The 25,988-nt window shown below is 51.1% G+C and overlaps 1 protein-coding gene across 2 annotated transcripts in view; it reads left to right on the top strand.

The window, feature by feature from the left end:
- Positions 1-8,975: 8,975 nt before the first annotated feature.
- The window catches only part of MAP2K4 (mitogen-activated protein kinase kinase 4), a 93,326-nt gene continuing 76,313 nt past the window's right edge, over positions 8,976-25,988 (top strand). The window contains exons 1-2 of one of the 2 annotated variants that reach the window (XM_086473378.1): positions 8,976-9,075; positions 25,391-25,423. In XM_086473378.1, coding sequence (XP_086329504.1) covers positions 8,976-9,075; positions 25,391-25,423 — 133 coding nt within the window. The remainder of the gene's footprint in view (positions 9,076-25,390; positions 25,424-25,988) is intronic. The other variant, XM_086473379.1, reaches the window with a different exon arrangement.

Raw genomic sequence — 25,988 nt, 5'->3', positions numbered from 1 at the left:
TGGATACGTATGAATTTAATATATCAATATTTATTGACTGCATCGTGCGGGCGGACATCTTTGGGAAGGATCCCATGTCCCCGGTGCGCATAATTTATAAAGGACGACTCTACTGATCTAACTTTGTGTAGAGAAGTTTTTCTTACCACTGCAGGTTTGCAATATATCCGCAACTTTCGGTCCTGTCCAGGGTCCCCAGTGACAAATGATGTGGAAGACCTGGACTGGGGTCCTGCAGACAGCAGCCAGGATGGTCAAGAGACCAGAGAACGTGGCCTTTGAGCAGAAGTGGGCAAAGAGGAAGTAAAATCCAGTAATAACATGCAACTGCCTGTGGGGTGGCTGCAGAGATGACAGAGCCGTATTCTCCTTGCTGGTGTCAGCTGATATAGCAAGGGGCAGTGGCCACAAATGGTGGCTTGGAAGGTTTTGACTGGACATGGGGAACATCCTCATCAGGAGGGTCGTGCAGTCTGCAACAGGTGACCCAGACTGGCTGTGTCTGATCTCCATCCAAGATTTCCAAGATTTCCAGCACAGCCAAAGCCATGGCTCACCTGATCTGATGTGACAATCTTGCTTCAGTTGGGCTGTTGGACTCAAGACATCCAGCCATGCCTTCACAGCAACGTTTTCGTGTGTCTGTGATAACTTGTGTACCTGAAAGAGAATTAGATCTTTGTCTCAGTGAATACACATGAACAAACTTGCACTGTAAAACTGGCAAATAGGTACGCAAAAGTATAAACCGCTTGAGAGGGACCCTGCAGTGCCTGCCTCAGCTGCTGTAGGAGTGCCCATCTCCAGCCCAGCCATAGCCTTGCCTGTGTTTGCCCATGGAGCCTATTGATCCAGTCCTTGACCCACAGGCTGACCTCCCATCTTGACCTCAGACCTGCCTCATCACTGTGGATCTCACCAGCCGTCACTGGGCTATGTCTGATGCTGGTTACCTGCACCAGGCCTGATCCCAACCCTGACTCCTAGGTTGACTTCCCCGCTTGACCTCAGGCTTGCCTTTTCTCCATGAATCTGATGGGTGATCTGGGCTCTCAGTGGGATCTGGCTGCAGGCCCTGGGTCTGCCCTGCTTGCCCCATGCCAGGGTGGTGGGACAGGCATTGCCCGTGCCCTGTTGGCCATGGTGTCCAGCCTGGCACCTGTCTCTTAGGGAGCTGTTGACCCTCGCTGCTCCCTGATGAGCTCCTTGACCCAGTTCAGTACATGTGTGCTGGTGGCCAGGGAGGGCAGGACGGTGCTGTCAGGGTAGAGAGGGAGGGCTGGCGTGCGGAGCCCTGGTGCAGACTGGTTGAAGCTGAGATGGCTGTGGAGCTGCACTGTTGGTCACCACGGCTGGGGCATGACTGAGCTCAGAGAGTTCCCAGGGAGGGGCTGGGAACAGCCGTGGCTGGCAGTGCAGCTGCAGATCAAACCGCTAGTGGTGACACTGCTGGGCAGGGACCAACTCTTAGTGCTCTTTTGAGGGACACCTCCAAGGTGAGGCAGGACTATGCAAGACTAGATACTCGTTTTTCAGCACAGGCAAGGCAAAATAAGGAACTGCTGCAAATCCCGCAGTCTGTGTCACAACTATGAACAGTGCTGTTTCCACTGAATTTCTGTCCAGTCTGACTTACAGTCAAGAACCACCCTGTTTAGTTGCAAAGGACATTGCGAGCCCACCTCTACACCCAACCTACGTGTGACAGAGATGCGTTTGTTACAGTTAACTTTGGCAGTAGGTATCTGAAAGGTTTTTTATCTCTACCATAGAAATAACTAAGCTGACTGAGAGCTGGCATGGCAGAAGATGAGGAATCGTCTCCAGAAAGGCCTCCTTTTCCACAGCAAGAGTGAGCACCAACTCCAAGGATCCCCAGTGAGCTTGTCACAAGCATCTTCTGTCTCCCAAGGGCCATGAACTGATGTGGTACTGGGTGTCACAGCTATGCCAGGGCTTGGCAATCTGGTGATGTTGAAGAACCACAAGTGTAGGGGGGGAATAATGAGTCAGGGATGACACTTCTTTCTTTTCCTTACCAAGAGACTGGGTTTTAAATGGAAATTTTTGTCATGACTCAGTGGTCTAGGATTAAGTTTGTATTTACGAAGAGATTCAGTCTTTTTGTGCTTTCTGGAGAAGAAAAAGGATATTGCTCAGGATAGTACTGCCTTATCATTCGCTGATCATTTATGACCAAAAGTGATAATTAGTGATGAATTGAAAGTGGGCCCTTTAGGAATGTGATATCTACCATATCATCTACCAAACCTTAGTCTCTGACAGATAATTTCTTCCAGTGATTTCAGTAACAGTGTAATACAGCCCCCTCAGCCCCCAACAGAATTAGGTTTTGCTGAACCATTGTGCAGAAGACATGCAAATGTGTCCACATTTGTGAAACGGAATAATGCTCATCTTCTCCTGCTATTTTTAACCGAGTCTTTCCTTGAGCAGGTTATAAGAGATGAAATTACTGCAGAGAAAGCCACAGAGAAGTGAGACGTCTTTGTAAATGGCTGCCTTTGTTACAGCTCCACTGAATATCACAGAATCACAGAATGGTTTGGGTTGGAAAGGACCTTAAAGATCACCCAGTTCCAACCCCCTGCCCTGGGCAGGGACACCTCCCACCAGACCAGGTCGCTCCCAGCCCCATCCAACCTGGGCTTGAGCACTGCCAGGGAGGGGGCAGCCACGGCTGCTCTGGGCAGCCTGTGCCAGGGCCTCACCACCCTCACAGGGAAGAACTTCTTCCTAATATCTAATCTAAATCTCCCCTCTTTCAGTTTGAAATCATTACCCCTTGTCCTGTCACTACACCCCCTGATCAAGAGTCCCTCCCCACCTTTCCTGTAGCCCCCTTTAATTACTGGGAGGCTGCTATAAGGTCCCCCTGGAGCCTTCTCTTCTCCAGGCTGGACAACCCCAACTCTCTCAGCCTGTCCTCACAGGGGAGGTGCTCCAGCCCCCGATCATCTTTGTGGCCTCCTCTGGTCTTGCTCCAACAGGTCCATGTCCTTCTTCTCCTGGGGGCCCCAGAGCTGGACACAGCACTGCAGGTGGGGTCTCACCAGAGGGGGCAGAGGGGCAGAATCACCTGCTCGACCTGCTCGCCACGCTGCTCTGGATGCAGCCCAGGATATGGTTGGCTTTCAGGGCTGCAAGTGCACGTGGCTGGATCACGTTGAGCTTCTTGTCAACCAACACCCCCAAGTCCTTCTCCACAGGGCTGCTCTCAATCCACTCATTGCCCAGTAGGCTTTATGGTTCATAATCTTTGTGTTTTTCTGTACATTAAACAACTGCTGGCAGCTGCAGGCAGAACAACAGGCCATGTTCACTATAACTAAATTGTTCAAGACATTTAGATTGATTCCCATCCTGAAGCCCAGGAAAGTTAAACCACTCTCTACAGGTGCCCTTAAGAGTACGACTTTCCTGTTCACAAGCACTCTGGGAAGCGACTATGGATGCTTAAAGGAAAGCTGGGGAGCTACACATTATGTTCTTCTTTTAACAAACCCAGCTTGACCCATAGGTTAGTAAGAGGAACAGTCCAAACTTCCCTGCAGTTTCTCAGTAGGTCCCCATGGAGCTGCACTCCCTCGCTGAGGCACCATGAACTACACCATACCCCTGGATTGGGTTTTTTAAGGGGGCTTGACCGCACTGGAGAACACTCAGCAATGTTTGTCTTTGTGGTGTAACCTCTGTCCCCGGATCTTCGGTCCCTTCCCCTCACCTCGGAGGGAGCAGTGGTCTAGTAATGAACCTAGTAATGTACTGTAGTAACAATTGCTTTTGTGCTTTGTTTCCAGGTCCAGGATAGGCTTTTGAATGTATTTTCTCAGGGAGAGGCAGTGTCTCAGGCTAGGAAAAGGAAATGTCAAGGGAAAAAAATTAATAGTGGTGTCAACAAGAATAAGAGAGAAGAATGTGAGAGGCAATGTATCTTTCATTTCATTCAGATAATTTATACGGTATGAAAATAAACGCAGAGGAGATTTTCAGGCACACCAGCTCTTCTTCGTGTGGGAAACCACATTACAAATTACAGTCTGTTTTTTCCAACCGTATTAGCTGACCTTGCAAAAAGACAATTCAGCTGTAATGAACTCAATGACTCTTTCACTTGTCCGGTCACAAGCTATTGCACAAACCTACAGACCCACCTGGTTTCTGTGCCGTGCTGGGCTGCTGTTTGCCACAGCATGGGCTGCGCTGGGCTGGGCTGCAGGTCTGGAGGGGAGCCTGCAGCTTCTGGAGAGCAGCTGGGAGAAATTGGTGGAGACTGGGAGAGAGATGGTCAAACAGCCGGACAGGCGCATCCAAGGCCCTGCGTGGGGTGGGACAGGACTTCTGCTGAGGGGAAGGGGCTGCTGGGCTGGCGGCAAGAAGCTCCTTCTGGGCACTTGGGAGGGACGTTGTGAAGGGTCTGACAACCCTGTAAGTGAGCCAAGTTCAGGACACAAGAGCAAGAGAGGGCAGAAGGCCCGTCTGTCTCCTGTAAGGGCAGGGCGGGAAGGAGGGGATTGGTTCACCAACCACGGCATCTGAATCTGTCTTGTTCTCTGCTGCTCTAATTCAAAAGCAGCCGGGCTGTAGTGTCGTTTAGAAGTGTAAAGGACTTTTAGTGCTTGGTGTGCTTACTGCAAAGGTCAAGGCCGTTCACTTTAAAGCTTTACCAACTCTCATGAGCACTTCCTATAACCAACCTCCCTCCACGGTCAAAGGAGACTTTCTCTGCCTGAAGAGAATCTCCAGCAGTACTGCTTTCTCCCATAAGAGGGAGGCCAAGAACATTTAGTACCCTTGAGTATAATTCGAGCTAGTTGCAAATTAGTTCCTCAATATTAGATAAAACATTTTCCCTCGTTATGCCTCTCTGGAGTCTGCTACTTAGCCCACAGAAGCCCAAGCTGATCTTCAGTTTGGCAACTCTGCCTGTAAAAGACAGAGGCTTTCAGATGAGACTGCTGCAGGAATGGACCCAGCAGCCAAGCTGTGACACCGGGAGAACCAGGCTCTTTCCCCAGCGCCTGTACCAGAGGCGTTACTGAAATGTTGCCATAGTCACCCACCCCAGTGACCCGCTCCATAATTGCGTTCATCCTTGTGGACACCGATGACACTGCCATGAGTGACCACAGATTGGTTTTGATCGGTTCAAAGCTGGTTAAGAGGCTCCCGGTGGACAGATGAAGGATTCGGGGGCTTTGGTGTGCTCCCGGCCCCAGGACCCTGACTGCAGCTCTAATAGGGACACCTGGAGGTAAATCCATGGTTCCACAGCTGGTATGGATAAAAAGCCTTGGGTTTCAGTTGCCTTAACTGGTGGGTTGGGAGCCGTGAGCAGGGAAGGATGGTGCCCACCTTACTGAGAAGGGGAGGAGCCCTGTGTTCACTGATTGAGCTTCAGGGGATACATGGCTGAAGTGTTCGATAGATTGCCCTCCTTCTTGTCCTATACCGTCAACCTTCTTTCTACCTCATTAGTTTTATAGAGCTCACCCTATATTGATCTTGTTTATGCTGTGTCAGCTGCTTTCTTTAATCCTAATTTAAAGTCCTCTCAATTCCCAGACAAGTTCTGGAACAACTCAATAAACAAGGCGCTTGTACGCACCTGGAGTACAACAAGGGGAAGGACAGCAGCCTCCGTGAACTCATCGGGAACAAATGCTGACAAACCAGTCTGATGTCCTGGTATGGCACAATTTTTTAGGCATAAAGTGAAAAGTAGCAGATGTCACATGGGTGGGCTTTAGGAAAGATTTTACCACTGGCTGTCCTGACCCTCTCTTAGGAAGACAGGACCACGTGGTGAGTGCGAAACTGGTGAGATAATTGTACCTCAAGTGTTAATTATCAGTCGTTGTCAAAATGGAAGGACATATTGAAGGGATTTTTGTGAGGGTCCATTCTGGCACCAGATCTTTTTAATTACTTCAGTTGACAGCCTGGATGATTAACACCCATGAGTGCCTTATCAAACCTGCAAATTACTCCAGGCTGTGAACGGCAGCAAAGGCAGCACAGTTCGGCACTAGGCTGACAAATGGGAGAAATGGGCTGAAACCTACAGGGCAAAATTCAACAGGTACAACTTCAAGCAGTATCTTTATGAACAGGGAGCAACACAAATACAAGTGAGGGAACTGGGTGGATGCAGTTTTTCAAAAAAGAGGTATAATGGAGAGCAAGCTGAACACCAGCAATGGAAAAGGCAAACAGCGTCCTGGAGAGTAGGAGCCAGGAGTGTAGCCTCCAAGACAAGCTGGAGTAATACGCCTAGCTGGGGCCAGTGTACTTCTGAAAATGCAGATCAATAGGAAAAAAAGTCAAAGGAGGTCAGTGGAGATGCTGGGAGGCACAGGAAACATGAAGAAAGGCTGAAAGAATCAAGTTGATGTAGTCTGTAGAAGAGAAAGCCAGAGCGAGGAGGGGAAGGGAAACTTTACAGTCATTGAATGCCTAAGAGGTCCTTTCAGAGAAGGCTGTGGCCATAGCAAACTGGACAGGGTATAAAGGACTTCACCTCAGACAAAAAAGCTTAAGTTAGGCTCTCAGATAATGTTGGGATAGGAGTATGCCAGAACAGATTGCTGGGGGATGCACAACCTCCGTCATGGAGGTATTTAAGAACAGGTTTCACATCTGCCAGGACAGGTATTGTTGATCCTCCCAGATTTATGGGGGCGGGGGGGGGGGGGGGAGTGCAGAAGGATAAGCACTATTATTTTACCCAACTGTAAGCAAGCCACATGCAGGTGGCACAAAGCAGACGTGGAGTGCAGCTGTCAGCTTCTGCCGGCAGGCACTGGGTTGCTGTATCACAGCCTGCAAGATGCCAGCTTTGGACCTGCACTCTTTGTTAAGGCAAAAGAGAAGGCTCAAACAGGAGAGGGAAGAGAAAGGAAAGTTGTGGAACTAGAGGGGGGGAATGTCTTTTGTGTCAGGACCTAGACTGCACCCCCTCCCCAGGAGTTTAACTCTCACCATTCAAGGCCTGTTTGCTGGTAAGAGCAAGTGGTTTTATAAGCATCAGGTGGCTTTGGAGAACTTTGGAAAAAAAAGCTGGAAGAAGCTGGGGGTGGGGAGAAACTACTCTTCAGTCCTTCCTTTGGGAGTTGTTTTTAGCCAAAGCTTTTACTTTGCTTCCCACCTAAGCTACATTGCAGCTGTGCTGCTGTTGTGCCTGGCCATGTCCTAGGTTGTAAGCAGCTTTGGAAGAGTGAGCAAGGTCAGGGTGGGACAGGTAGGGTAGCACCCTAAGTTCAAACCCAGAAAATACGTTACTGGGATTTGGGCCTGAGTGCGTGAGGGGGTGATGGTGTTCCCCGAGGCAAAGGAAAGCTGCAACCCTGACCGGAAGCTGACTTTGCTGGACTAGCAGGAGTCGGGAGGACAGAGCAGAGAGACAGAGACGGCCAGGGACAGCTCTGCCCCCTTCTCCCACCTCCTCACAAAGGTGAGCTCTGCAGAGTCTCAGATATTCACTGGAGAGCAGGGTTCGGGCAGAAGGCTGGGCTCCTTCTGTGCCACAGGGACCACTTCTTGGGTCTCGGCCCATCTTCCTGTCCCCACATGCAGCTGAGCAGGGAAACCAGAAGACTCTAGGATGAGAGAAGATGTTTTTGCAAGCTCAAAGCACAAGAGGAAAGAAAATTCTTGACCTTAACACGAAGGGAGATAAATGAATATGAGCTGAGCTGGGGGAGAAAATAAAAAAATAGGGCCAGAAGGGGAGGCAGCTCCTGCCCCAACCTCTTTCCCCCACTGCATTTGCATTTGTACAAAAGGTAACTGTTGGCAGCTTCTGGAGGCACATCCAGCGCTCCTTCAGGACTTGATGTGTTTGCTCTGTCGCCACCTTCATGAGAAGCACCGAGAAGCCTGGGCAATGGACAATCGGAGGAGTAGGGAAAGAGTCCGCATGCTGCTGTCTAGCACTTGGGTGTCCAGCTTTGATCGGCGGAGCTCAATTCATAAAGGAGGTCAGTATTATTTCTGTTACACAGATGGAGAAACAAGGACTCTTGCAGGTGATGGGACTTGCCCAAGTCATGCAGTGGGCTGGAGAGCGAGCCCATGTCCCTGGGGGACTCATTTCACTGCTCTAATTCCTGGTGCGTGCTGTCCCTACGACTAAGGCTGTAAGTTCACTAGGGTTAGAGGTAGGATCAAAAACAATGTACTGGAATGAACAGCAGTGGCCAAGGGAGGAAAGAAAACGTGTAGGAGTCTGATGGTGGCAGAAAGGGGATGATGCCCAGGATATCATGGAAAACACGGGAGGAAGTTATGCCCTGTGGTGGTCAGGGGAGAGGGAAGACTTGAGAAGTTTGCAAGTAACTGCTGGTGTGGAAGAAGTCATGGGTGAAGACGAGAAATCCAACAAAACTGCTTGGACCAACGGCCGGCCCTCAAGGGGCCTCCCCGAGCCCAAGGACGGGAGGCAGCGGGGACCGGACGGGCGGGCACCCCGGGTCGGGGGGGCTGCCGGGGCAGAACGCGTGGGACGCACCATCGCGGCGGGGCCCCATCGCGGTGCAGGGCTCCCGCGGGCAGCCGCGGCCCCGGAGGGGCTGAGGGCGCGGGCGAGGCCCCTCCTGCCTGAGGGAGCGGAGCGCGTCTGCGGGCACCGGGCTAGGGACGGCGGCACCGGGGACGCACGGCCCCCGGGGCAGGGAGCCGGCGGAGAGCCCGGCCGAGAGCGGCCCCGGGGGGCGGCGGGGGCTGCTCCGCTCCCCTCCCCGCGGGAGGCAGCGACCGCTCCCGCCCCGCCGCAGCGGCTGCCGCAGGGCGCCGGGGCTGCGGGCGCCCCGCCTGGGAGGGGTTAAGCGGCGGCCCCAGCCCGGGGGCGGACGGGGCGGCTGCGGCTGCTATACGGCAGCGGGGCTCTAGGTGTCCTGCCTGGGAGGGTCCCTGCTGCATTGCAGCCGCCGCGCTGCTCCCTTTCCGCGCACACAATGGCGACTCCCAGCCCCAGCAGCGGCTCCGGCGCCGGCGGCGGGAGCGGGCCGGGCCCGGGCGGCCCGCAGGCGCACGCCGCTGCCAGCAGCATGCAGGGTAAGCAGCCCCGCGCTAGGCCGCGGCCCGGCCGCCGCTTCCGGGCCGGGCGGCGCGCCCCGCTCTAGGCCTCGGCGGGCCGGGCCCGGCCGGGCCCCGGAAGCGCGGTGCCCGCCGCGGGTCTCGCGCTGCCCGAGCCGAGCGCGGCGCCGCGGGGCGGGCGCTCCCGAGGGCGAACCTCCGAGCGGGGGGGGGGGGGGGGTGGCGGTGGTGGAGGGGGGGGTGGCTGGCGGCGCCGTCCCCCCCATGCCCCCCGCGCTGGGCCCCGGCCCGGGCGGGCCTCGGCTCCGGGGACGCCGCCGGGGCCGGGGCGCGGCCGTGCCCGCCGTCCGGAGCGGCGCTGCCCGCGGGAAACCCGCGCCGCGGGCCCTCGGCGCGGCCCCGGGTCGCTGGGGTGTCGGCGAGGGCGGGGTGTGTGCGGGGGTGCTGAGCCCGGCCCCGGCAGGCCCCGCTCCGGGCCTGCCCCGCCGCTCCGTGCGGTGCCGCCTTCCGCCGCGCCCGGCAGGCTCCCCGGGAGGAAGGGCGGCTGTGGCCGCGGCGCTGCGCCGTGCCTGGGGCTGCCGAGGGGCGCGGAGCCTGCCCCGGGGCCCGGCCCTCGCCGGGGGCTGCGCTGCCCCGGGCGGCAGAAGGGAGCTGCGGGGCGGGACAAAGGCCGGCGGGCCGCGGCTCCGGCTGCCTCCATCCGGGGATGGTTTTGCGGCCTCTCCGGGGTGACTCGCGCAGGCCGCGGGCAGCAGCATCCCGGGGGTGGCTCGGGGGGGGCGGCCCAGCCGGCGTGAAGGGCGTCGGGGTCGGCCCGTGCCCTCGCCGGAGCCCCGCTGTCCCTACAGCGGAGGGAGGAGGGAGCGGGCGGGCGGCTGGGCCAGTGTTGGTGACCGCCTGGGCCTGCGGCGGGACGGCTCTGCCCGGGGCTGGTGCACCCCCGGCCCTGCTCGCCGCCAGCCTCCGCGTGTTGTGTCCCACCGTGTCCGTTTATGTGTTCTTATCGAGGCAGATGTTGAAGTAAAAATAGTTCAGCGGTGAACGTCTGGTTCGGTTTTGTTTTATTCTGGAAATTTACCGTGTTACAGGAGGGTCACGTTGCCAGGGTTCATGCCTGCACTTGTTGATGGTTGAGCAGTCTTGCGAAAACGGTGGATATTTATTTTTCAGAAAAGCCGCAGCAAACACCTTTCGAGTTTTTCCTTTGAAGTTAGACCACTGAAAAATACCGTCTGCTTGAGCAGCATTTTAGGCTTTGTTAGGCTGAGGTGATGCAGTGCTGGTTTATTTTTTTTTTGTAACTTAATAGAGGGTTGGTAATACTAAAGTTGTGCACTCTGTTTTGGGAACTCTTTTATTTTTTAATAGGAGAAGGAAAGATCTCTCTCTCTGTGAGAGAAGTGCAGGTGCTCTCAGCAGTAATGTTTGTTGCAATTGTTTGCTGTAGTCTGCGTTCTGTCCTGCTAGGACAGACTGCACCGAGGCTGATGGGGACGTGTTTGGGCAGAGCACTGGTGATACGCGCTGAAGAGTTTGGTATACTTGGAATAAAAAGGTGAATTTTTGCTGTTTGCAGGTTTCCCTGTGTGAAGCTCTCATGCTTGAGAGCTGAAGGAGTGGGTACCTGCTGGGCCCTGGGAAGGTGGTATTACCCATGTTTACAGCACCTTTCAAAAACCAGAATCCCAAAGCTTGTAAATTAAATGCATGAGTTGAAAACTTGATTGTTATATGCCAGAGTGGTCACAACAAACCAAAAAATAGCCACGTTGCAGTGCAGTTACAGCTCTCCATGTTGCCCCTTGTATTTCTATGTGACCCCTGTTTTTCGTAGTTATGAATCGTTCCTCTGAATGCTGTGTATCTTCAGGGCTGAGAGTTGGTTTTGCATCCTGACTCCAGAACGGGTAATGCCCTGTAAGCTTGTGATCATGTAGCATCTGCATCCTTCTCCAGATGGAAGAAGGGCAGTTGTTTCTGTTGTTGGTTTAAAGTGGCTGTTGAAATACGAATTCAGGACAACAGGGCCAGTTTGATGATATATAAGTGCTTGTGGTGAAAGCTGGTGCTGGGGTGTTTTTTTGTTAAGGTAACGGATGAATGTTTAGGTGCCCGGGGAGGATCTGAGTGTAGGATCCTGGGTGGGCTCTGGAGGAGCAGATTGCTGTGGCAGCGGTGGTGAAGGCAGGTTCCTGGAACCAGCAAGACACTCCATGGCAGGAGGGCAGCCCTCCGCTGGGATCCCTCTGCTGCCGTGTGACCACCTGCGCAGAGCTGAGGGAGTGTGTGGGTGGGATGGGAAGGGGCCGGAGGTGTCTGCAGGGGCAGGACTGGCTGCCCCCAGCGTGTCCTGCTGGCACTGGCTGCCTGCTGATGCCAAGGCAAGCTGAGCTGTCGCTGATCAAACCCACCAAGCAGTGGTGCGTTTTCTGCAGTTCGGAGGTCCAGTGTTTGCTTGTGGTGGGGTTGGGCAAGCACTGGTGCAAGGGAGGTGTGGGAACGCAGTGCTGGGTGGGGAGAAAAGTAGGTAGGACTGCATCGGTGTCGAGGTAATTGGCTTAAACGGTATGACGAGGTGGATCAGGGAAGTCATTAAGCTGGAAACAAGTAATTATGTTTAAAAAAAAAAAAAAAGTTTTGCTCAGTTAATTTTCAGCCAGAAACACTGTCTGACCGGCTTGTGCAACTGCTGCTGCGAGGGAGGTGGTCGGACGACTCCCGTGGCTTCGGCCCGTGCCCGCCGCCAAGGGGCCGTGGCAGTGCTCCTCCGGACAGCGATCCATCGCTTTTGGAGACTGTGCCCAGAGGACACGTGCTTGGGCAGGCTGGCCTGAGGTGAGAGCCTCTCGCAGGGGGATTCTGTTTACGATACGAGTGCTGGTGCTTTTGTGAGGGGTTGTGCTGGTTTTGGCTGGGGTAGAGTTAAGTTTCTTCATAGTAGCTAGCGTGGGGCTGTGTTTTGGGTTTGTGCTGGGAACAGTGTTGATAATTCAGGGATGTTTCAGTTAGTGCTGAGCAGGGCTTCCACAGAGTCAAGGCCTCTTCTGCTCCTCACCCTGCCCTGCCAGCAGGGGGTGCCGCGGAGTTGGGAGGGGACACAGCTGGGACAGCTGACTCCCAGTGACCGAAGGGGTGTCCCGGACCGTATGAGGTCATGCTGGGCAATAAAAGCTGTGTGAAGAAGGAGGAAGGGGGAATGTTCGAAGTGATGGCGTTTGCCTTTCCAAGTGACGTGTGATGGAGCCCCACTTCCCTGGAGATGGCTGCACACCCGTCTGCCGATAGGAAGGGGGGAATGAATTCCTTGTTTGGCTTTGCTTGCATGTGCGGCTTTTGCTTTACCTGTTGATCTGTCTTTACCTCAACTGGTGAGTTTGCTCACTTTTCTGATTCTGTCCCCCATCCCGCCTCGGGGGCAGTGAGCGAGCGTCTGGGTGGTGCTTAGTTGCTGTCTGGGGTTAAACCACAACAGGGATATCTGCTGTCAGGGAGCTCACCAGGGGCTGGGGGTAGGGAGAAGGCGGTAGGTACGGTGGTACGCGGGAGAAGTCTTCATGGAAATTGATGTCTGGACCTAGGGCAGCAGATCCAGAAGGTCTCTACAGGCCTCCCTGTTTTGGTTTTGATTCGATATCCTGCAGCATTTTTGATGCAGGCAGGCTAAAGCTCCTCCAGGTGACAGTACTGAGATGAAGGGACACCTAGCTGTCCTCATGCTGGGCTTACTGTGCAGCCATGGCCCTCAAGCCTCGCAGTCGAGCAGAGGGTTGCTTCAGGTCCTCTCACCCTTAGTGTTCTGCGTGCCCCGGCTTCACGCTTGTGTCTTCTCCAGGCCAGCTGTGTCGGCTGTTCATGCCCGTGAACCTGGGAGCTTTGTTTCTTCCCAGAGGGTCCCCCTGGCCAGTGTGGTTGATGGTGCTGTGTTCAAGGCATGGTTGACAGCTCGGAGACGAAGGAGAGCTACAATTTTTAAGTATTGAAAATAGATCCTATTTCATAATATTTTGAAATTTTTGTTTGTTGCGTGCAAACCGAAGTCTGTCTGGATGGTGGTGACTGCTGGTGTGAAAAATTGTTGTCGTCCTTAGTTATGTGTAATGCTAAAAGTCCAGGGGCAGTCCTGCAGATTGAGTGTCCTGGATGCGGGTGGAGAAAACAAGAGATTCCGTGGGAAGTAGGATATCCCACTTGGACAGTGATTTAAGAAAAAACAACACCCAAACTGTAATTGGATCAATTTTGCATTTCTGTCATTGCCAAAATTACTAACAGTCTTTACTGCTGACATTATGTAGTAAATTATCATTTGAAGAATGGTGGAGTGAAATCTGGATAGGAAGAATTTTGATTCTAATTGTGACCTATGGAGTATCTCCAGTGCCAAGCAGGAGCTGGAACTGCTTATAACTAACTGGCTGTTAATGGATTCGGCTCCTGCGTTCGTTATTCAGGAAGGCTGGAGACAACTGGGACTTCTGAAAGTGCTTGCTGCTCGGTGTGCTCAAGTGTCCTTCCAAAGCAAAGCATGCATACTGCGTGTGACTGGTCAGAGTGTACGTGATAGCTGAGGTGAGTTGGGTGGGAATTCCTGACTCGTTCACCTGCAATTTGGGATTCTTTGTTCCCTTGTATGTATGGTCCTGTCTGCTCCCCCATTGAGACCTTTGCTCTCTCTACCCCACTCCAGCCATAACCTTTTTGGTTTTAGCAAAAGTCAGAGAGGTCCATATCTGGTTAGAGAGTCCTCTGAGCCTATGAGGCAGGGAACCTGGGCAGGGAGATTGCCGAGGGGTATCTGTCTGAGTGCATCAAGAGACTCGAGTCCCACTCTTGCCCTCAGATGCCATTCAGGACATCGGTGATGTACTGGAGTTGGGAGATTGGTTTCTGCCTACGTACAAGGAAGCTCTGCCCTGTACCTTTCTCTCCCTGGTGGAAAAGAGATTCTGGGAGGCTTTATGAGAAGTCAAGATTCATTCGTGGTTGGCAGGTGACTCCTGTATCCTCCTTCTCTTTGTGTTGCTGCCTTTGTGAGTGCAAGGAGGGGCCGGAGGAGCTCTTCTCCCCACTGCTGAAGATGCTCCTGGACTCAGGCCCAGCAACAGCAGAGGAACGTGATGTTGATGCCTCAGTGTTGGGGCGTTGGATCTGCTGGGGCGCAATGTGGGTGCTGTCATAAGGCTGGCAGGGGGACTTACCCCTCTGAGCAGAGGGGCTTAATGGATGGAGAAAGTAAGAGGAGCCCCAGTAAACATGGCACTTTGCTTAGGGACTCTGAGAGAGGGGAATTTGCAGAATAAGACAACGGTGGAGAGGTGGAGGGGTTGTGAAGCAAGGGGAGCAGCAAGCGAGCAGCAGATTAGGTATGAAGCAGTGTATGAATGACCAGGTAAGATGTGATGTAGATAAGAAAACAAGGAAGACAGAGAAGAACGAGATAAGAAAAGAGGGGGGACTGGAGAAAAGAATTAATTCTTCAGTGCTCAGTAGGTAGTAAAATAAGTGTTATTTGTCACTGTGTATTAATTACCTGTTCTTACTCTAATGTAGGCAAAGTGAGTTGTATCTTTAGCAGGTGGGAACTGATTGAATACAATCACAAGGTGACTGCACTTACTGTTGCCCCCAGTGGAATTATAAAACCGGTGTGTCTTAACGTATGCTGCTGGTGCAAGCTGACACGGTTAGACTGGTGGGGGTATGTCTGCTCAGACGTGTTTGCGTTTATTATGAAAGTTAAAGATAGTGGTGTGGTGAGCAAACCAGTGTGTTTCAGTTTGTGCCTACTGGTTTATTCCTGTACAGTATCCCTTCCAGGATATAGCTGACAATATCTGCTTTGTGTTTGAGTCTTAGTGTACATCTGCACATGTAGGACTGTATTTATATATAGGCATATGTTTTATATTTCAGCTTTCCATTTTGGTTTACTTGTAATCAACTGACATTCTAATATGTCTGTTTTCAGGGTAAAAGGGCAGCCCAAAAATACTGGTTCCTCTTGTCAGATGCTGGGAGGCTTTTTCAGTTATTTTATGCTGATTTGATGGAGCCAACAGGACTGGAAATCACGCTGTTGCCTGTCAAAATGAGGGACATCCAGTGAGAGAAAGATGGGTTTTGTGAGGAAGAGAAGAAGGAAAAAAAAAAAAAAAAGGTGTACTTTCCAAACTTGATTTCCAGATTCAATTTATTCATAGTCCCTGTGTATATGCAGAGAGGCATTACTTACAGGAGTCTTGTGGAACCATAACAAGCTCTGCATGCATCGAACATAAACCCCTTGTTAGGATCATGCAGCTGGGACGTGATTGCTTGCCTTTGAAGTCAGGTGTCTTCTGTTGGGTTTAGGTTTGATAAGATTTTATGCGAGTGGAAAGAAAAAAATGACGGTGTGCTTCATAACGGGAGGAATAGCTGCTGTAGCCTGTGGAGGCTGGAAAGAAAAGCTGCATGAGAGAAAGCAGCAGCGCAGGGTGTTGGTGTAGTGCTCTGCCCTGTGGGGCAGGAACCGGCAGCGGATGTCCATCCGAGTTTCACTGAAGTGGTGTTTGTGAAGAAGGTACAAAAGGCTCTGCATGGATGTGATGCTTCTGGCATCCTCTCGAAGGCTGGAGTGCACTGATCTGGACCAGCTTTGAAAAGGTGCTGGTTATGTGCCTAGGCCCCGTGTACCATGTTTAAAAGGGACACCCAGAGCTATAAATGTCTCCTGGGTGTGTGTGGTTTTGTTGCCCTTCTGCTGTGTACCAAGACAGCAGCGTCCCACGCAGGGAGGTGGGAACTGCTGCGCTGCAGCAGCAGGGTGAAGAAAACCTGGCTGATTTTGGCAGTTGAACCTTTTTGTCATGGTTCAGGGGTTGTCACGTTGGGGCGTGTGCTGTTCCATGGATATTCCAGTCAGGATGGACTATTATTATTGTACAGTCTGGCCTCCTGCTTTGGCGGGATGAACAAATGCTTTGGGGATTCTTGTGTTGATCCTGGTCATTTATGGTTGGGCTGTAACATCTTTTTTACGGTGAGAAACCCAGTTCCTGTAAAGACACCAGCTTGAAAGAATCTGTGTCTTTAAATCAATTGATCCGGTAGTTATTGCATTTGTAAGCTGGGGTTTTTTTATATAAGTTTGGTTGGTTTCTGATTACTGGTTGCTGGCGGAGGAGCCCTCCTCCAGCAATGTCCCTGTGCAGTCACTGGGCTGCTCACTTGGCCCTTGTCTTCAGTAAGGCGAATCCTGCACTGTGTTATTCAAATCTGCTGGTGTTCCCTGTGAAGGGCTGCTGTTTGCCTTCTAGATCCTCAGATTTCTTTTTATGTTGCGGGCTTGTTTGATTGCAGAAGAAATGTGTGAGCAGTGGGTAAATGATAGTACAGTGCCTGTGGAGCACTGAAAAATTTCTTCCTTTTAGAAAGGTGTGTTGCTATAGCTGGGTTAATTAACGTGCTGTAGTTAACTCGTGGTAAATCCCTAGTGAGAGACACTTCACCTGTGTTTCTTCAGTTCAACTTGTAGATAACTTGAATACTGTGTCTCTGCTAGGCTTTGACAGTGGAATAGCTAATGCATGATAGTTATTTATGCCTCCATATGCACATGCCGCTGTCTGGTGATGGTGGCACTTCTGTTTGGAGGGTATCTGAGACAAAAGCCATGAGGCTTACCCCTCTCAGTAGGGGTGGGTATTTAGGATGACTTTTAAAATCTCAAAACATTTGATTATGAAAATCAGTGAGAAAGTGCTCTTAAGTTACTCTGAAGGTGCCTAGGGGTTAAGTCATTGTCCATAAAGCATGAAATTGCAGGGAGGGTGTGTTTCATCTCCTTTTCCAGGGATGGGGTTGCAGGAAGGATTTGCGCAGCCTTGAAGCCCTGTTTGGTTTTTACTTGGGGTTCTTCTGGTTGTCTAAAGAAGACAAAGTAATTTTTGCTGTGACTCTCCAACCTGTTTTCTGCCCCCACCCCACCTCCTTGTACCGTTGCTGAGTTGTTGGACAAGTTACGTCTGTTACAAATCTCCTGCCGTGGTTTGCTGGGGGGACTTGTATAAACGGCGGGTAAGATGATTGGAGAACTGCCGCTGCAGGTGGCACCTCGTGTGGCAGCCTCTCGAAGGGGTATTCCTCTGTTAGGAGCTTTGTACTGACTGCGAGTGCTGGTATGGATATACCTTTAACATACATATACCTTTAAGATGTACAACCCCTTGTGCCTGTTCACCATGTAGGCATCTCCCTTGTGGACCCCGTGTTGGTCCCCTCGCCCCGTGACTGGTCCCAGCTCAGGAGCTAGCTATCCCCCTGGAGGAGGCAGAGCTCCTGGAGCTGCGGTGCCGATGAGGGGGAAGGACAGGGGTAGGACGGTGCTGCTGGGGGTGGCAGGAGGGAGGAAACCCGCCTTCCTGGAAGCAGGTGGAGAGCGTGGTGGCTTGGCTCCATCACTTGTCAAACCCTGCCTGTACAGCACACCGGGCACGTGCTTTATCCTCCATCCCGTGCCCACCGAACTAATCTAAGCCGAAGTCAGGGGCTTGCATCGGGAAGCAGGTCCCCTCGCGAGCTCCCGTCACGGCCCGCGTGGCTGCCGGGCAGAGGTCTGTGCTGTCCCCAGCAGCCTGGTGCTTCTGACTCACCGAGGGGCCTCTGCTGCCAGGCTGCACCGCTGCCAAAGTGATTTGTGTGACCTCCCCAGCTCCTGTGTTTCCTGGGTGCATTGGTGGTGGGGGTGGTGGGCTTGATTAGTTCATCTGGCTCTTATTTTTCTGGGGTTTTGGGTTTTTTTTTTGGGGGGGGGGGAGTTGTTTGGTGATTTGTGGGGTTGTTTTTTTGATGTGTGTATGTATGTTTTCCACAGTTGCATTGCACTGACAAGCTGCAAGTGTAAGAAATCAGTGCTCCGGTGTGCAATAACCTCAGGAGTTGGGTGAGCACCGTATTGGAGCTAATCAGCTTCCTGCCTGCCTTTAATCCCAGTGTTTTTACCTCTTAGTAACTGTGCCTGACTGGGTTGGTCTTTCTTCTGATACAGGCCTTGAAGCTGAAGGGAAGGATAGACTGCAGGGGGACAGACTTGAACCAATTCACGTGATTTAATGTGGTAAACTCAGGGCACGCAGGGGGTGGGAGGGATTCATTTTAAGCCAAAGGATGTAAAAGAAAACCGATAAACTTTGGCAGCCAAATACATTTGGAAATGATAATAAGAGGGGAAGGAAGAATTGAAAACTTGCTCTGCCTCGGTTTGAGCGTGCCTTGGCAATAAAGCTTTGTGTCGGCCTGAGCATCTGTGTTTGGGAGGTGGTGTTCTGGACAGCTGCGTTGCTGATTTTGGTTTTAAATGTTTCACTCCACTTTATTTTAAGTTAGGTTAAGCTGTCTTTTACTGGCATCTGCAATCTTACTGGGGTTCCTTTTGTTTGAGGGGAGGCTTTAGGTCTTGAAGATACCCATGATGTGCATTTCCTGGTCTACTTAGGTGGCAGCTGCTTCAAGATAAGTTCTGCAGCTTGTGCAGCTGCAGCATGTTTGTGCCTCCCCATGGTTAGGTAGAAAGGTGTAAGCATGACTTTTATCAGGTGCCATAGGTTTGTTAAAGTTCCTGTGCGCAGAGTCTGTGAATTTTTGAGGAGACCAGACTGCTGGTAAGCAAAGGTCCTTGTGGAGCTCTCTGGATGCCTGCTCCACCCCTGCATGGACCCTGCTCAGGGTGTGTGAGATATCGTTGGCCTGGATTTGCATTGGGAAATATCCTGTGATGCTGCAAGCATCTTCCAAAATGTGTGACCTTGACTCCTCAGGCTGTAGCCCTCCATGGAGGTGTCTCTGCTATTACTGTTTGTGAGGAAATACAACGTGGTGTTGCCAAGTATCTGCTCCCCGTCTCCCTCCCGTCTCTGCTCTCAGACGAGCTAAACTGCTGTTCACGTGAATGCATGCAATAACTTTGTGCTTAGCAGGGCACAGCCCATTAACTTTCATATGAGCATCAAGGGAGATGGAGAGTATGCATATTGCACAAATTGCGTATTTATTAGCTGCTAAATTGATTTCCTCTTCTGCAAATCGAAGCCTTTGTGCTTGCCCTTTCCTGGAGGCAGAGCAAGCCCTCCAGGAAGCAGACGGCTGGTGCTGATCCTGGAGTGAACAAAACGTCCAAGCGCCAGGAATTAGTCTGTGTTTTGAATAATTTATCTGATCTTTCTGAGGTGCTTCAGGAGATGCCCTGTGGTGTAAGGAGGACAGTGTTGGGAGCAGACAGAGCTGAGCCAAAAGGGAGTTGGTCCTTTTATCAGTTTTTGTCTCGGCTTATTTTTTTCTGTGGACTGAAAGGGTTTTATGGTTTGCTTTGGACCTAATTCTCTGGAAGCGGTTCTCTGAACTGAATTAGCCATCAGTTTGGTTTTGGACCAGAGAGTGAAGTGTTTGGACTTTGAAGAGGTTTGTGGACAGAGATAAAACAGTTTCCCTTAAAAACACATGGCAGTGTTGCTTTGACCTGGGAGGGGTCATGGACTAAGATAAAAGCATTGCGTTTGAAAATCCCTTCTGGGGAGTGATGGGACCGTGTCCGAGTTTTCCTGTAAAGGCCAGTTCCCCTGAACAGTGTCAGTTCAGGACCTGGTCTCATGCCCAGCACTGGAAACCTCGCCCTGCATTTGATATCCTCTTCTTTCCTCCTGTCTCGCTCAGAAATGTGGATGGGCAGGGGATAGGAAGGGAGAGGATGACCAGAACCACTTTGTGTAGGGCTGGCCAAGACTGGCGGCCCAGAGCTGAGGATAGACGTGGGAGTTTTGTCGTTTCTTCAAGGTACTTTTTGCCTTGGGGTAGCGGGAACAAGCAGCATGTGGAAGCTGGGGTGTTTGCATGTCTCCTTTTAAAGCTGGTTTCCTTACTGATTTGGGGAAAAATAGAGGTCAGCACTCTCCTTTCTGATCTGATGTAGCCCAACTGCTGTAACTGAGAAGCATGACTGTATGGTGTCAGTATGCCTGCAAGTTTATACAAGGGAGTTGTGAATGAGCTCGGACTTCTGTTGGAAGAAGAAGGGCTTGTATGTAAAGGTTTGGAGACATGCTGCTTTAGGCAGCAGCTTCGCAGTTGTTGAATATCTGAACAAGCTTGACAGTGTTCTCCTGGAAATGCAAAATCTATTTTAAAATGTTTCTAATTAATTTATTTCTTTTTGAGAAGAGTTGGAATAACATCCTGGTGTTTATCTGCCCAGCTAGTTAGCCAGATACGTGGCCAAATACGCTTCCTACAGGTGAAGCTTTGCCACTGTGCGTCAGTGCTAGACGTCTTTGGGGCTGAGAACAAGAATTTACTCTCTGGCCTGTTCCCATGGCTTGATCCGTGCTGATCCTGCTGATGAGGACCACAGCTGAGCAAACGGGAGAAGGATCTCGGCATCTGTGGAAGTGGTGAAAGTTGAGGCAGGAGTGGTGGGAGCTGGTGACTGTGGCCCACATGTGTCTGTCTATACACTCATGTGGGAGGGCTCATCTGTTTTTCCCATCGGGGACATGATTTGGGATCTTCTGTGACTTGAACTGGAAATTCCAAGTCTGACTTGTCAGTACGCCTGCTTTTTTTCCTGCTTTACAAAAATAAACTGTAAATGAAGAATGTGCGAATGCAGGTTTTATTTCAGTGAAGACATGAAATGTTTCTGGGGCTGGTCATTTGCTTTAACATAGATGGGTCTTAGTCACAGCTGACTTGAATGGGAGCCTGTAACTGAACTGGCAGCAGGGAACCTTCTTCAGCGCTGAGCTGCCAAAGGTCTGAGCTGCACCTTGCCTCCTGCCAGGGCACTGTGCTGCTCTCGCAGCACCTGGGACGGGGTCCAGGAGCTGCTTGTCCACGGTGCTATTTCCATTTAGTAAATAGAAGCTTTCTGGGAAGGTTTGTGTTGGGTTTCCCTCTCAAATCTGATTAATATTCTGACTTTGGCAGTGAAGCTCTGACTGCCCAGCGTTCACATCCTCAGAGCAATTATGTGCTGACGTGTCCTGAGTCTCTGAGACCCAAACCAAACATGATGAATGCTCTGTGGTGATGTTCTTCAACTGGTTGATTGTCCACACTGTGGACCAGTGCACCAAGCTGCAGATGCATTAGTACTGTGATCAAAATCTTGTTATCCCTTTGGGCACTGTGTTCAAAAGATGTGGGTTTAGCAACCAATACTGGTTGCTCCGTGGCAGCTGAGCTGGTGAAGGTGAAGCTTAGATCGTCTTTGTCCAAGCTGGCAGGAGCTCTGCTGCTTTACTGCCCAGCAGGAACATTGGCTCATGTGCCAGGAGAATAAGCAGCTACTCAGTCAGCGTTACATCCAGAGAGGTCTACAGGATGACTAAGCCGTGTGTCCCCCTTCACCATGGGTTACAGCATTCTGTGCATTCGCAGCAGTCTCACAGCAATAGTTTCTCCCAAATTTCTACCCATAGTTAAAGTCCGAAAGCTGCCACTCTGATGTGCTGGAGTAAGAGGCTATTCTCAGTACTTTGGATATTGCAGAAATCATAATTGTGAACCGAACTCACAAGTGATGCTGTGAAGTGATTTTGCCCGGTGCTTCAGAGGAACAGGGTAACCCGTACACGCTAGAAGAAAAGTTCCCTTAGTCCCAAGTCTGGCAGTTGTTTTAGACGCCTGTGAGTTTGGTATGCTCTGGTCCCTGTTAGGACTCAGAGAAAGACCCTTGGAAGTCTCTTTAAAAATAAAATAAAAATAATCACAGAATGGAAAGGCAATGAGAGAATTCTGCCTGGCGCTCACCCCTCTGTGTGCGCCCGCTCCCTCTGCCAGGATCAGCTGGAGCCCGGCTAATACGGTAAACCCTTCGCTCGCCCCTTAGGGGTACTAGCAGGCTGGATGCCCAAGAAATCCTTCCACAAGTTTAATATTTTGTCTCCAGTAGTTACCCCTTTCTACCTTGTACGTAAGCATATCAAACTCATTTTTAAAACCAGTTTGGGCTCTGCTTTCCGGGAGACAATTTCAGTCATTAGCTGGAGATGTTCTTTCAGTTCCCAGAGCGCGGTGATTTCATGACGACTGTGAAGCTGTTGATCTGTCACCTTCAACATGCATTCTGCTACTCCCTCTGTAATGCCTGTTTCTTGGGGGTGTTTCATGGTGTGATGGTATTCCTGCCCTGGTGTACCTCGTCTGGGCGAGGAACCAGCCTCTGCCACCCTTTCCAGGAAATGGGTGCTCTGTTTCCTGCTGATGGGAAGTTACTCGGAGTTCACTCTGTCTCTCAAGTATGCTGATGGCCTTGCATGGGGCAGAAAATGTGGGCAGCAGGACCAGGCTGATACCTCCATCTTCCCCCTTCCCCTGAGGTGCCTCCCAGGGCAGCAGCACCAGAAGCAGGACCAGGCTGTGCTGGTGCAGTGTTTGATCAGCCAGGAACGGAGATAAGCATCACTGATCTAGCTAGAGATTGAGCAGCCTGATGTAGCTAAAGATGTCCCCGCTCACTGCAGGGGGGGTGGACTAGATGACCTTTAAGGGTCCCTTCCAACCCGAACTATTCTATGATTCTGTGATCTTAAACCAAGGCATTGCAGGTCAGCTTTCTCCGGGGTGAGACTTAAGGCAGAGAGTGAGCAGCAGGGGCTCTCGCTGTAGGCTGCGCCCAGATGGCTGTGAAGGTGGAAAACTTTTATTTGTGCTGCTTTGACACCTTGCAAGAGCCTGGAGGACCCTTTGGTGGCTTTGTGTGGGACAGTCAGATTTTGTCTGCAAACTGATGCACGAGTTCCTTTTTCTGGGAGCTCCGAGGGAGAAGGAGTTAATGGGGAGGAGGTCAAGGGAAGAAGATAGCTGGGTCTGTGTTGGGGCTACTGGCTGATATTTTTGCAACAGTCTTCTGTTACCCAGCGTGAGACCGTGGGGATTAGCCGGGCAGACTCTCAGGCTCCTTCCATACTAAAGGCCCGTCTGCCCTCTGCACAGCAGTAGAGCTTTTTTCCAAGGACTTTCAAAATCCAGTGGACTTGGGGAAATTATGTGGAGAGACTCTACGGTGCTTATTTCTTTAGCAGAGAAATGTTGTGTTTGCCCCTAGTTCTGGGACTTTGAAAGAATGAAAAGACTTTTATAAGCCCCGAAAGAGTCACGTCTGGTGTGGTAGCTTTTAATAACGTGACTGAAAAGGAAAGCAGGGAGATGATCAGTAAGAAAACTAAAGACCTGATAAAAATGATATTCAGCATCTCTGAAAATCTGAATGTATTCAGAGTATCTGTTTGGATTTCAAACCCCATTTTTAGAACCACAGCGCAGCTGAGCAGTGTGGCAGCATGCACGCACATCCTGGAGCTAAGAAAGAAATGCTTCAAGGGGGGAGCAGAGGTAAGGTGCAGAGCTGGGCCAAAGTCATGGGAAGAAGTTTTAAGGCAAGGCAGTGAACTTGCAAGCTCATCAAGAAAGCTGAGTTCGTTTCGTAGGGGTAAAAGAAACTTTCCTTGCGGAGGGACATAAGGATTTTTTCCCTTTCTTTTAAATTTTCACGTTTTCCTACCAGTCAGGCGTGTAGCTGATGCATTTCTTATTTTCGCCAATCAGTATTATTAATAAGATTTCAGAGTCTTAAAATTGCCTTTAGTAGACTTCTGTGGATAATTTCAGTTACAGTTACTGCTTGATTCTTGCCCTCTGAAGATATTGTCAGCCTGCTGTGGTGGCTTTTTGGTTATTTTTCAGGTTTTGTGTGCTATTGTAGAGAGAAAACCAATTAAAAAATTTAAGTCTCATTCAGGAGATTGTGTAAGTTGTAGCTTCTGGTGTGAGGGGACATCAGGTCTTGTGAGACTTATGGTGAAGTCCAGAGCTGGCAGCAGTACTCCCGTGGGGAATGCACAGTGCTGCCAGCTGGGACCCGTGGTGGAAGAGAACAAGGGTGGATTTTTTTGGTTTTTCTCTCCGTGGTATTGCGTTACATAGTTTTTGTGCACTTCTCACTCCTTACTCAGAGTCAGAAATGTCCCATGTTTTTTGTACCTGAGGTTGTGTTAAATTGAAACATACCCGTGGAACACTGGGTGGTTTTTGAGAGCTAAGATAGTTGCTTGGCTCAAGCACTTAGGCTGGGTGATGAGCACCCAGAGTTTCCCATCTGGTGGGTGATGGTTTTTATTCAGGTGGCTGGCACGTGGTGACGTGCTTATGCTCTTTTTGCTGTGTGCCTGCACACGTGCATGTGCCGTGCCATCGATGCACGCACCTTCGGCGTGCCAGGTGCTTCCCAGAAATGGGTCTCTGTGCGCTTCTGAGCAGCTACGAGAAAGCAAGTGAGCGCCAGCCAGGTCCTCTCTCTCTGGGTGCATTTAAAGCTTTCCTTGCCTGATGGTAAGGCGAGGCTGTGGAGACAGTGAAGATGGTGTTTGCTCTGGTATGAAGTGTAGCCGCCATTCTGTATGGCCAGAATGTGTTGTATGGACTTAACGTGGCTTATACTGGTCCTGGAGTGACAGTACTAGTTCGGATGTAAATGTCCTAGAAAAAGTCAGAGGTCATACCCGTCTCCATTGGCTTGGTCAGCGCTGGTGGTCTCGGCTCTGCTGCTGCTCAGGCACCTGCTGCCCATCCTCAAGTGGCCCCTGTGCCTGAGGAAGATGCTGTTTGCAGGCCCTGCTCCCGGTGCTCAATGCATTGTTGCAGGGAGCCCAGTGCTCCCCACGGCTGGTGTGGTGTCAGAGCCCCCCGGAGCAGCGCTTGGTTTCCCCTGCCCTTAACTTGTCAACTGTGAAGGTAAAGTGACCAGAAACGGCGAGCCTGCAGCTTCCTGAGAGTGCAGCGGTGCTGAGTTCCCTGTGCACATTGCTTCATGCCTGCGTCGCCGTCACCCGCTGGGTCACACGTGCCTCTTGGGTCGTCTGCGCTGCTGAAGGAGCTGGAGCTTTGCTGTGATCTGCCACTTACATCAAGCGACAGATCTGTTCCGGAGCTGTTCCGTTCAAGTAGGCTTTTCGTAACAATTGGCGAAAAGTACCCAAATAGTTGCTGTTGTGGTTTTATTAACAGCTGGAGGAAACCAATGCTCCTTCTGTAGGTACCCTGAGCAGCTCCTCTTTGCCTGCCAGGTACCAGTGCTGGTTCCTGTGCTGGTCTGTTGAGCTGTGCCGTCTCTTGAGATTGGTTTATAAAATGATGGATCCTGACATGATGGGATTGCTCTATATTCAAGCAGTCTAAAGTTCAATCTAAAAATTTTGTTTTATTTGTGTTTTTTGAGTTAGTATTGAAACATAGAAGGTGATTTTTAGCAGTGATGCACTGCTTTGGCAACAAATGAATGAGAACTGGTCTCTCTTGCTAGGCTTTTGGATAAACTTCTGTGAAAAGGCACAAAGCAAGCTACGCAGTTTTTTACTATTATCCTGCTTTTTTTTATCAATCTTGGTACTAGGAATTGGCTTTTTCTTCCAGCTAACCAGCTGCAGCGTTCCTGCTCCGAAAAGAGCCTCCATTTTCACCAGTGGTAGTGAAGGAAGAGCTCAGTTAAGACTTTTTAAAAGGTCCCTGATTGTTGAGGTGGCTTTATGCCTTCTGCGTTACCTGCAAGCAGAAGAGCAGTACTCTGTCAGCACAGTTACACTGATCGTAGCTGGGGTGTGTGGCGCACTGGGGATTTGTTGCCTGCTAAATTGCTGTGAAATACCAGCTGAGTGGGATTTGGCAGTTTGCTTTGCGCTTGTTAAAACTTCTGCTGAAGGAAGGCCTGACTTCTTAGGTGCTTTTATGTGGCAGCGAAGGGTATCTGTCATCGGCTTACAGGTGAATACCTCACATTTCTGTCTCAAGCACGGGCCACGTGGGCATGAGATCTTCTCACGCGTAGCTTCTGGTCCTGCTTCTTCGTGAGAGGTGAGAGCAGGCAGAGAGGTCCAAGGTGTTCCTGCAGGCAGCGCTGAGGG

This window comes from Leptosomus discolor, chromosome 15, assembly GCF_034619465.1.
Source record: "Leptosomus discolor isolate bLepDis1 chromosome 15, bLepDis1.hap2, whole genome shotgun sequence".
Taxonomy (NCBI): Eukaryota; Metazoa; Chordata; class Aves; order Leptosomiformes; family Leptosomidae; genus Leptosomus; species Leptosomus discolor.
The sequence above is the reverse complement of the archived record's forward strand: the minus strand, read 5'-3'. Positions and strand labels throughout refer to the sequence as shown.